A 12,648-nucleotide genomic window follows, 5' to 3' on the forward strand; every position below is an offset into this window, starting at 1 on the left:
ATACGTTTCCCCAGAGTGCGCATAAAACGTTCCACAATTCCATTGGCTTGTGGCCAGCAAGGTGTGATTTTCCTGTGATTGAATCCCAAGTATTCAGAAAATTGTGTAAACACATGTCCATTGAATGGAGGTCCATTGTCTGTTTTGACCACTCTTGGAATACCATATGCCGAGAAAATGTCGTACAGCTCTGGTATAACATTATTAGCAGATGTTGAAGAGATAAATGAAATGACAGGGTATCGAGAATATTCATCAATTGTTACGAGAATGTATTGGCCATTTGGCAATGGTCCATATATATCGACTGCCACTTCCTCCCAGACAGCAGTGGGTAACGGAGACATTTGTAATGGCTCTAAGGTTGATGATGGAGTGATTAATTGACAAGTAGAACAGCGTCTAATCTTTTCTTCCACCAAGTGATCCATATTTGGGAACCACACTTTTTCTCTGAGTAACTTCTTTGTGCCAACAATTCCTAAATGACCTTCATGTGCTATCTGTATGACTAAGTTACACAAAGTCTTAGGTACAACTAGTTTGGTACCTCGAAGAATGAGGTGTTCTTCAGTGACTGATAATTCCTCACGTACGTTTGAGAATAGTTTTAACTCTTTCAGATCAATCTCAGAATCAGGAAATTTTTCCTTTTGAATTTCATGCCACCTTCGATTTTGGATGATTTGTATTAGGGCACAGAGTGTCTTGTCTTTTGTTGTTTCATTTATAAATTGATCAAGTGAAAGTGCTTTTGGCACGGCACGATCTGTAACAAAACGTAGGTATTCTTCAATGGAGGAATGCACAGGTATATTATCATTAGTAGGATGTCTTGAAAGATAATCAGCCGGATTGTTGTATTTTCCAGGTTTGTGAACAATTTTATAGTTGTAGTCCTGTAGACGTAGGCCCCATCGTTCAATTCGTGCAGGCATTTTAGCTCTTGGATTTCCAAAAATTGTAAGAAGTGCTTGATGATCTGTGACAATGGTGAAGGGAGCTCCATAGAGAAATAAGTGAAAGTGTTCACATCCCCAGACAACTGCCAAGCTTTCTTTTTCAGGTTGAGAATATTTTCTTTCAGTGTTTGTTAAGCTCTTACTTGCATAAGAAATGATGTGAGGATTTTGATTGTTATCCTTGTATTGCGCTAGAATAGCACCCAGTCCCACGGGACTGGCGTCCACAATCAGTTCAGTTCGAAGAGCTGGATCAAAATAAGCCATAGTGGTTGTCGAGCAGAGTTCATTTTTAATTGTTTCAAAAGAGGCCTGACAGTCTTGAGACCATTGAAAAATACAACTTTGTTTTGTAAGTTCCCGTAGTGGATTGCTGATTGTTGAAAAATTCGGAATATATCTAGCACAGTAACTTGCCATTCCAAGGAAAGAACGCACTTCACTGGCATCCTGTGGAATTGAGGCTGTTCTGATAGCTTCCACTTTCTTGGGGTCTTGTTGTACTCCTTTTGCCGAGAAGATGTTACCATAGAGTTCTAATGAACCCTTGTCAAACTCGCACTTCTCTTTGTTTAAAGTGAGTCCAGCAGAAAGCAGACATTTGAAGATAGCATATAGAGCACGATTATGCTCAGCTTGAGTTTTACCAAAAACCAATATGTCATCACTGTAATTAAAGGCATTTGGGATGTGTTGAATGACACTCCTTATTGCATCCTGAAAAATTTCTGCTGCTGAGCAGACTCCAAAAGTCAATCTTTTGTATCTTCTGAGGCCCACATGGGTGGAAAATGTGGTCAAGTATCGGGACTCTGGACTCAGTTCTAATTGATGATATCCCATATTGAGGTCGAGCTTTGAGAAGACGGTGGCTCCAATTAATAAATGAATAATGTCATCAATCGTAGGTGAGATATGTCTTTCCCTCTGGATAGCGGTGTTGGGCAGGCGCATGTCAACACACAGTCTCACTTGATCAGGAGTCTTTGGTTTTGGAACTACCACAAGTGGAGAGACCCACGGAGTGGGACCAGTAACAGTTTCAATAACGTCCTCATCCATGAGCAATTGGAGTTCCTTTTCTACCTTCTGTCTCAGGTGAAATGGAATACGCCTGTGAGGCTGGGCTACTGGATGAACATTGTCATCCACATGAAGGTGTACTTGAGAGTCCTTTAGTTTTCCCAAACCACTAAATAGGGAGGGAAAGCTGTTCACCATAGTTTGTACATCCATATCCGCAGGGTCAGTTATGGTATGAATAATCTGGATGAGCCCTAGCTCCAAGGCAGTGTGATAGCTGAGAAGACAGCCTCCCGATCCTTGTAATGTGTGGAAAGTGCTTTTCTGCCTGTTTTCTTTATATCTAATTTCAGCATCAAATTGTCCCATTATAGCTAGAGGTGTTTTAGATCCATAAGTCTGCACTTGTTGTAAGACTGGCCTTGTTTTCAATTGTTCATATGTAGTGCCATCTATGATATCCACTGAAGCTCCTGTATCTATTGTAAAGGTAATGTCAGTGTTGCAGATTGAGAGTGTAACACAGGGAGACTGTACTGAACCAGTGACAGAGGTAGTGAACACATAGTTCTCAGTCGCAGACATTTCTTCTGTGTCCTGATTTATCACTTTTACATCTGCAGATTTTGTCATAGGCAGCGGAGGCTTGTAGTGCGCTGATTTGCAAACAGCTGCAAAATGATTCCCTTTTCCACATTTACTGCAGGTTTGTCCCATAGCTGGACATTTGTTCTGGTGGTGAGGGAAATCCTGTCCACATCTATAACATTTCTTCTGTTTCTGGGCTTGTTTGTCTGGTAAATTTTTCTGTTTGAGATTATGCACATGTAATTTATCCCCATTCTCCATTACGGTAGCCTGATGATATGCTATTTCTATAGCACGGGCCATTTTGAGCAAATCATGTAGAGAGATATCCTGCTGCAGAGCCTTACGCCTTAGGTTATTAGACGAGCAGGTGACAATTATTTGAGTTAGGATTTCATCATCTACATCTGTAAAGGCACATCCATGTGCTAACTCTTTCAGCCGTGTGACATAAGTGTCTATGGACTCTTCTGGAAGCTGCTTGGCAATCCTGAATTTATATCTTTCATATCTGATGTTCTGTTTGGGGTTGAAGTAGCCAGTGAGAGCTTTAGTGCAGTTGCTGTATGTGTCTGTTTCTGCTGCAGGTAACGTACTGTATATGTCATAGACTCCTGTGCCTGCACAATGCAGGAGCAAAGCTCTCTTTCTTTTCTCCTACTTTATGTCCATGGCTTCTAGGAAATTCTCAAATCTGTTTAGCCATTTTCTCCAGTTATGGGAGAGATTAATGACATCAGTCATATCAAATTGTGGGAATGTGTGCAAGTAGTCAGCCATGATAGAGTCTCTCAGTGGTGCTGGCGTGTGAAGCGGTAAAATATAGTCTGTACTCACAGCAGTAGGTGATTATATCCCATCCTCGTCGCCAGTTGTAATATCCACACGTTATGAAGAATTCAAGGTTATAAACTTTAGATATGTTTTATTCTTCGTCCTCCAGCACACAGCATAACAGTTGCATTCCCATGCTACACAGAAGTGAAACTGAAACTTCCCTTCTCATCCCTCTTGTCTCCACCCCCCAAGTCCCATAAGTCTGGCTTGCTTAAAGAGACAGATCTAATTATTATACATTACAGCTGCATATACACATAATGCTAAAGATAAGTTTTGAAAATTTCTACTCATAGCTCGTGATTAGAGAGAAAGTTTACAGAAGTCTCACTTCTTACTTTGAGAGATTCTGATGAGTGGTATTTACTTACAATGACTGACAGAGTAATGCAAAAGTTTTTTTCCTTGCGTTAAGAGGAAAAGTAAGGCATGATCCATCAATCCTGCTGCATTGCAATTTGGGTCCTGACTCCTGCCCAATTATAAATCAATTAAAGTCCGTGTTTTAAAGCGGATCTGTTACTACTAGATTTCATTGTACAAACTTCGTACATTATGAAATAGCTTTTTGTTATTTGGATTGTGGTATCTGGGAAAAGATCCATTTAGAAGGGTTTTCCTGAGACTGAAAGTTATTCTCTATCCTATCCATATCTAATGAGAACCATAGCACTCCCAAGAACAGGGCTCTGGTGGCTCCATTTATTTTCTGACTACTGGAAATACCCAAGTGTTGTACTTCCTCCTGAAGTTTCATAGAGAATAAATGGAGAGGAGATGCACATGCTATACCTCGGCTCCAAGCATAAGGGGCTATGACGAGCTACATGTTCACAATCGCTAGTGATCTCACTAGGCCGACCCCCAGAGATTAGCAAGTTATCCCCTATACTGTGAACAGGGCATAATTGTCAATCTTGTGGAAAAGTTTTTGGAGATAAAAACATCATACAATTGTTTTTGAACTGGTTTATCTCTGTAGCAATATGTTATACGTGATGTGGCCTCTAGGGGTCTCACTACGTTGATGTGTGTACTATAGCGTTTAAGAACTTGTTGGTCAGTTGTTGTTAGCAGACATCTTGTAATGGAGGAAGGCTTCACAAGTTTCATGTAATAAAAAGCCTGGAGATATCCAAGGAGTGTGATCCATGACAGGAAATAAATAACAGAACATGGTGGCAGCTGGGCACAGAACCTGCAAATCCTCAGAGCTTGTGTGAGGCTGGGACTGTACAGAGGATCACAGAGAATCACAGCACCTGTAAGTACAGACTCCCTGACATTACTGCAAAATGGAGACTGGTCTGAAGCCCCCTCAGGGACTGGATGTGACTTCATGCAATCTGTCCCAGACTTGGAGACATTGGAAGGAAAAGTTTACACTGTATGTGGATCTCATAGTGGCCCCCAGTGATGACAAATGGAAAGTAAAGCTGTTTTATTACCTTATTGGGGAAAATGGCAGAGAATTAGCCCACACCTTACTCCCACACACAGCCAACCTCCTTCTAGCAGATATTGTGCAGGCATTTGATAAACACTGTGACCTAAAGAAGAACAAGACAGTGGAAAAATATAACTTTTTCACAAGACATCAGGAGGATGGTGAAAATATGGACAGATACCTGATAGAGCTGAGGAGGCTGACAACAACATGTGGTTTTGGAGAGATCAGGGACAGTCTAATCAAAGACAGAATGGTGTGTGGCATAAGAGACAGTCATCTCAAAGAAAGATTACTGAGAGAGGAAGACATGACTTTAGAGAAATGCATGCAAATCTGCAGGGTTGCTGAACTGACAAAACACAGCCTGAAGATGATGGCAGGCACCAGTGATAATGATGATGATAAGGTACATGCAGTATCTGTGAAAGGAAAGACAAGACAAAGCTCCCCTAATAAGCACTGTTCACTGCAAGTATTGTGGGAAAAGACATGAGAGAGACAAAACCAAGTGTTCAGCATATGGTGAAACCTGCAGATTTTGTGGAAAGAAGAATCATTTCTCAGCTGTCTGCAGGCAAGGAACAGGCAAACAGTACAGACAGCTCCACACTGTGACACCAGACACTGACAGTGCAGAGGACATTACATGGCTACAACTGCAGCCTGCAGCAGAGGAAAGCAATCTAGTCAGGCAGTCAGTAGGCAAGGATGCCAAGCAGCTTTATGCAACATTCTTGTTGGATGAGAAGCCCATTAGATTTCAGCTGGATTGTGGAGCAAGCTGCAATGTAATTCCATCTGCTCTGCTGAACAAACAGGTTTCTATTGAGCCAACTGACAAGTACAGGTGATGTACAACAAAAGTGCTCTGAAACCGATGGGGACATGTAAGCTCAAAGTACGGAACCCATGTAACAGAAAGAGTTAGGCTACTTTCACAGATCAGTTTTTGTGCATCAGGTGCGATGCGGCGAAAAGTGTAAAAACCGGATCCGGCGCCTGTTGCCACCGGATCCGGTTTTTTCCCCATAGAGTTTCATTATTGCCGCATTGCGCCGGATGCCTATGCGGCGTATCCGGTTTTTGCTGGATCCGGCAAAAACAGCCGGTCCGGCGTCTGGAAAAAATGTTACATGTAACGTTTTTTGTCTGCGGTAAAAAACCGGATGACGCCGGATCCGGCGACATACGTTTTTTTTTATAATGGTAGTCTATGGCCGCCGGATCCGGCGGCATCCGGTTTTTGCCTGATTCCGGCGCCGGATCCGGTTTTTGCACTGAGCATGCTCCAAAAAGTATCAAATTTGGGGAAAAACACCTGCCAATCTCCACCCACCCTATAGGAAAGGTAGAGAGAGGGCATTCATCACCCTTAATGCAGAGGAGAAAGAGCTACTGGAGACACACACAGCCACTGGATTCTGCCACATATACACCAGCCAGCCAGACATCCAGCAACCAACTGGATTTTTGACAGCCATCCACTATTGGACCTCCAGCGAGCAGGAGTTTGAGTGTGAGTATAAAAATTTTCTTGCAAGCATAGGTTTTCGTTTTGTCTGTGTGACTGCCGATGCCTGCGCACCCATCCCCGTCACAGCCAGTGACTGTCTTGCCACCTTCCCAGCTAAACTTGTCACCACCATGACCCCCACAACCGCCACTTGAACCCTCTGCCGCAGAACCCCCATCACTGCTGTCACTGTTAGCCACCACGCTGGAGTCTCATGCTGTACCTGCTGCTGCCTGCCCAGCATGTATATGTATATATACACACACACACATGTATGTTGTTCATACATTGTACTATTGTTTTTAAAAAGTTTCAGGTGTGGTCATCAGTGTGGGGAGGGATTCTAATTATGAAGGACAGTGTGAAGTAGTTTGCGTGGGTGGGTGTGTGAATTTATGTGTAAATACTGTAGGGGGAGGTACTGTATATACTCGTGTATACGCCAAGATGTTACGCCCATTTTTGGTGCTAAAAGTCCCCCTCTTGGCTTATACACGGGTCATCTCCCTCTGGGTCAGAGGGGGAGCAGGGGTGTCACAGATCATCCTGCTTTCATATCTGTAGCCTTGCTTGCTTCTCCACTGTCTCCCTTCCTGTCTTCAGTGGTAACGTTACCATTCCTGAATCTGTGCGTTGCAAGCATAGTGATATCCACCTTTCCTGGGTCCATTGCTGCTCACTGCGGTCTCTGCTGCATCCTCAGTGGGTGCGTTGATGTGAGAAGTGCGTGTCCCCCTCTGCTGGATGAACAGTCACTGACACAAGAAGTGGCAGACAGGGGCGATGGACCCACAATAGGTTTTTTTTTTTTTGGCATATGGGGGCATATTCTATGGAACAGCATATGGGGCCATAGTGTATGGATTACACACTGGGCTTATGTGTTCCCAATTTTTGGGCCGGTGCGGCTTATACACGAGTATATACATAGTAATTTTGCGATGGTTTGTTGTCCAAGCTGCATTTTATAGGGTGGTGAGAGTGGAATTCAAAAAATCTTATTTTTTACTATTTTTGTTGTTTTGTTTGATTGTAAAAATAAATGTTGCACACAACACAAATCTAAACTACATCGTGCTTTTTTCATGCAGGAATTTGCCCAGGACACTACTGCAAAATCCTAATTTGCAACCCATATTGTAAGTATACAGGCCTGAAAGCTTTGAATATGGTTAGTGTTGTAGGTAACAATTGTTTTCATTACAGAATTTCAGCCAGACATGTCTTCTTCTGGGAGCCCTCCCTCACATCGCCAGTGAAATGAGGTATTTTTTTTTTTTTTTATTGCCAGAACATTCTTGGTACACATAACCCTATATATGCATTCTTGTTTAATAGGAAGCTGAACCAGAGGGTCTCTCAGAAGGAGACGGACGTAGCGGAGAAATGCCTGGAGTGGGCTCCCCGCATGTAAGTATCTTTGCATTAATTGCACTAAAACATGTTCTTACACATCACTGGACCTAAAAACAAGATCAACATAACAGCATTTAATTTTTCTTTCCTTCTTTTTTTTTCATTATAGGCTTCTGAATCTGTGGCTCGTCCGAGAGTTCCTCAAAGTGCCTCCCAGAGTCGTCGGCAACCACGCCGGGGCGGTCGCCATAGAGTAAGGATTTTTTTTTTAGGACTTTTATAAGGTTTGTACATAATGCTGTGATTGTTATGTTTACCTTTTTTGTCTTTAAACAGGCTTCACAGCGTGCTCACGATTCCGACAGTGAGGATGTGGCTATTGATGTGGACCTCTTGATTGATATGGTGAGAGATCGTGAGCCGCTCTGGAATATGACGGACCGCTTCCATGCAGATGCTAGTGTTACTAGACGACTCTGGGAGGAAGTGTGCCATGCTGTGGTATCTAACTGGGAGGAACTCCATTCTCGGGCACAGAAAGAACAGCGTAAGTATTCACATTTCAGTAATGTTTCCGGATGTATTGTGCTTGATCCTAATCATTTTGTGTTTTCAATTTTCAGGGGAAAGAGTTCAGTTGCGGTGGCGGTCAATGCGGGATTGCTTCAAGAAGGAGTTCAACAAAGAGATGCAGGCTCCCAGCGGATCAAGAAGACGCAGGAGCCGCTATAAGTATTCTGAGGCCCTGTCATTCCTGAGATCAACTATGGTGACAAGAAGGTAAACATTCCTACCAGAAGTGACTAAATAAAAAATGGTCAAATGTGTAATCTTTTTTTTTGCAGCCAGGGCTAATGAATATCATGATATTAATGTCTATTTTTTTCTACTTTTTTCAAAAGCACCTTCAGCAGCACGCGGGAGCCTGCATTGAACCCTTCTGGAGCGATCCCCCAGGAGGCCGTCACCATGGACCACAACATACCCAACCCCTCTGCACCCTCCCTGCCTTCCCTTGTGTGTGATCCCTCAGCCCCATCCACCTCTGCTGGAGCATCTGTGCAGGCTTCATTACATGAAGCTGCTGTTGACGAGGTAGGCTTTCCTTTACCTCACCCCTCTGACACAGCTGCCCTCTATAGAACACCTTTGAGTTCTGGGCGGCTGCGTCAGCGGGGTCAGGAAAGGCAGTTTGCTGCAGAGTTTATGAATCTACATGCATCCTTTCAAAACGCTATGAAAGTCATGACCCAGCAAATGTCTGCTGGGTTCAATCTTGTTACTAGAGAGGTGCTTGATTTAGGCACGCGTGTTGAAAGGATGCATCTAGATGCAAATAAAGTGCCGCATCATTCTTTTTTCAAAGCTGTGATTGAGCGGCTGGACAACCTAACTCCTGAACAGCAGCTGCATGTAATGCAAGCCTGCCAGGTGGCCTTAGCACAGGAGACATCAGCAGCCCCTCCAACTGGCCCAGTAGTTGCTCCAGGCCCGGTCCTTCCTACCCCTCCTGTACCATACCATTTTCCCCAGTACCAACCTCCTGCCCCTTTCCAGTCTGCTTCCCCGTACCAGTTCCCAACTGCATCCGTGCCTCCACTCCCTTCCCAACCTACACTCCCTTCCCAACCTACACTCCCTTCCCAATACATCCAGTCTCCTTCCACATCCCAAATTCAAGCGTCCTTCACCCACAGTTTAGTTTCCCCCGTCTATTGTTTTCTCCACCCCTTCATCAGCTTTATCCACCCCTTCACCTTCTTTCTCCATTCCTATACCTTGTCCTTTGCTATCTGACCCCTCACAAACTACATCCTCCCTGTTGAAGTGGTCCAAACTGAGAGCCCCTCCAATACTATTTCCGCTACACATTAAAGATTGGTGTAATGTGTTTTGTTGTTACCAATAAAAAGTTTTATTACAAAAATATAAAAGAAAAAATTCCAGCTAAAGCTGATAGACTGAAATTTTTTTTTGATTTTTATCAAATGTTTTTGTTTCTTTTACTGTTAATATAACATGTCGATGTATAAAACTCAATGAGTGTGAGTGTGTGAGTGATTGTGTGAGAGTAGGTGTGTGTGAGTGTGTGAATGTATGGGAGTGTGTGTACAAGAACATGTATGAGTAACGTACGTGTGTGGCGGTGGGGGGAGGCCTGCTGGTGGGCAGTACTGTGGAAGGTCCTTGGATACCGCTTTATAGCCCCTATATTATTTTCTACACACCACACTACATGATTTAGTAGAAAGTTTTTTACTAAATGATAATTTTTGTTCAATTTTAAAAGAGCTTTGTCAGGAATTTAAAAAATGGGAATATTTTGGTACAAAAAATAGGTAGTAAAACAATATAGAATACTGATACAAAGGTACTAATACTTTACCAAAATTGAAGCTAACAAGGTACAGTAACTTAAACCACAGAAATGGTTTGGTACAACAAGGTAAAAAATTGGTTTTAACATCTCAAACCATGTCATCCTGCCATTCAACTCTACCTTCAGGTGACATAAAGTACTCGGCAAATGTGTCCCTCATTCTGGACACTGCTAGAGTACTTCGCACATTAACACTGCGATAATCATGCAATGTGGTTTCAACATCATTGTCTTCGATGGCAATCTGTTCCTTACTAATAACCAAATTGTGCAGCACAACACATGCTTTTACCACCTCATCCACATTTTCTGTTTTCAAGTTAATTGCGGTCAACAGTACTCTCCATTTAGCGGTAAGAATTCCAAACGAACACTCCACCATCCGCCGTGCTCGTGTCAGGCGATAGTTGAACACTCTTTTTGTTGGTGTCAAGTCTCTACTTGCGTACGGCTTCAGCAGGTGTTCTGACAGTTGAAACGCTTCATCACCTACGCAGACAAATGGCAGTGGTGGCCCAGAAGTTTGAGGAAGCGGTCTTGGAGGTGGGAATTGGAATGTGTTTCCGTACAAATTACGTCCCATTGCTGAAATTTTAAAAACTTGTGAGTCATTGGAGCGTCCATAGGCCCCAATATCCACCGCAATGAATTTGTACTTGGCGTCTGCAATCGCCATCAGGACTATTGAGAAATATTTTTTATAATTAAAAAACTCAGATCCCGATCCTGCTGGTTTAGTGATCCTGATGTGCTTGCCATCAACTGCACCCAGGCAATTCGGAAACTGACAGATGCTGTAAAATTGGTCAGCTATTTCGAGCCACCTCTCTGTTGTGGGCTGTGGGATAAACTCTTCATGTAGACTGTCCCACAATGCGCGGCATGTGTACTTGATGATACCTGATAATGTTGAAATCCCAATCCTATACTGGTACTGTAGCGACGAAAGCGATTCGCCTGTTGCAAGGAATCTGTGGGAAAAGTTAAAAAAATAATTAATGCAAAATAACTGCAACAACAGGAGGAGACACATTTCCAGTATACTGAAGTCTGCTTTAAAGGACAAAGAATAACAATTGCTTACCGGAGAGTGACCATCAAACGCTCCGGTGGTGAGATGGAGAAGCGGCAGTAGGTGTCATGTCTCCGGATCAGTTCTCCAACCCTGTCCAGCAAAAAATCAAAAGTTTCCACTTTCATCCTCGTATAATGAAAAAACTTCTCTGGATTTCCTCACAACGACAGATATAACGTTGCAAACACTCCCAGTGTCAGCCTCTGTGCAGTTATAGGGTGAATCCAGAAACGACGTCGGTGCAGACGCATGATACGCTGCCTTTGTCGCTCCTTCGCCATGACAATTGCTGCCAAAGAATTGGCCTCAAAAGTGAAATCAATGTAAGCCTGAGCTATGTTCCCAATAATGGCTTCCATCTTGCTCCAAAACAACAACCTCTCAACAGGGTGTATACCAAGGTATATATAGGATTTTCTGTAAATGCCAGTAGCCAATGGTGGCTTTTGGGCGTTTTTTTAAAAACCGGATCCGGCAAAAAAACGGACAAAACGGATGGAAAAACTGATGCACTGGTTCCGGTTTTTTGCCGGATTTGGCATAATCCGTTGACCGGATCCGGCAAAAAAACGGAACCGGTGCATCAGTTTTTTCACATGTTATGCCGGATCCGGCAATGCGGCACGGCGCCGCATCGCGCCTGATACACAAAAACTGATGTGTGAAAGTAGCCTTATAGAACTGAATTTACTGTGTTGCATGGTGGTAACCATGTACCATTATTGGGAGTAAAAGCTGTTCAGGCAATGGACTTAATAAAAGTACAGTCTCAGAATATTATGTCTGTTGACGTTTCCCAGGATATACCAAATCCCAAACTAAATGCAGAGCACAACTTGGACATTCAGAAAATAAAAACGAAGTATGCTGATTTATTTGAAGGCGATGGGTGCTTTGAAGGTAAATATAGACTAGAACTTGACAACACCATGCAGCCTACCAGATTACCTAGAAGAAGAGTGCCTGTAGCTTTAATGCAACCACTGAAAGTAGAACTGCAAGATTTACAGAGAAGAGGCATGATAGCACCAGTCCATAATAGCACAGATTGGATCAGCAGTTTGGTCATAGTGCAGAAACCATCTGGCAAGTTAAGAATATGCACTGATCCTAAGCTGCTCAAAAAGGCACCGAAAATAAATCACTACCCAATGCTGACATTAGATGATGTTCTATCAGATCTATCAAAAGCTAAAATATTTTCTATATGTGAAGAGAAAAATGGATTTTGGCATGTGGCACTGACTGAAGAATCAAGTTTATTGACAACATTTTCTTCACCATTTGGACGCTTTAAATGGCTGAGAATGCCCATGGGACTAAAACCTGCTCCAGAGGTGTTCCAGCAGACATTAATGCAGGCTTTGGAAGGACTTCCTGGAGTGAAGACAATAGCAGATGATATACTAATAGTGGGATAAGGTGAAGATATGGAATCTGCAATCAAGGATCACGATCAGAAGA

The 12,648-nt window shown here is 43.0% G+C and overlaps 1 protein-coding gene across 1 annotated transcript; it reads left to right on the forward strand.

Annotated features, from left to right (window-relative positions):
• The first annotated feature begins 7,682 nt into the window (after positions 1 to 7,682).
• On the forward strand, positions 7,683 to 9,574 carry LOC141086173 (uncharacterized). The gene is made up of 3 exons (XM_073571982.1): positions 7,683 to 7,783; positions 7,899 to 8,509; positions 8,632 to 9,574. The coding sequence occupies exons 2-3, from the start codon at positions 8,178 to 8,180 to the stop codon at positions 9,524 to 9,526; spliced, it is 1,227 nt and encodes a 408-aa protein (XP_073428083.1). The 5' UTR covers positions 7,683 to 7,783; positions 7,899 to 8,177; the 3' UTR covers positions 9,527 to 9,574.
• The last annotated feature ends 3,074 nt before the right edge of the window (positions 9,575 to 12,648 follow it).

This window comes from Dendrobates tinctorius, unplaced genomic scaffold (assembly GCF_039654945.1).
Source record: "Dendrobates tinctorius isolate UK_male_01 unplaced genomic scaffold, ASM3965494v1 ptg000030l, whole genome shotgun sequence".
Classification (NCBI taxonomy): domain Eukaryota; kingdom Metazoa; phylum Chordata; class Amphibia; order Anura; family Dendrobatidae; genus Dendrobates; species Dendrobates tinctorius.

Coding starts and splice junctions, on each gene's coding strand:
- LOC141086173 (XM_073571982.1), top strand. CDS start 8,178: ATGCAGATGCTAGTGTTACTAGACGACTCTGGGAGGAAGTGTGCCATG. Junction 8,510..8,631: donor TCAACTATGGTGACAAGAAG/GTAAACATTCCT, acceptor TTTTTTCAAAAG/CACCTTCAGCAGCACGCGGG.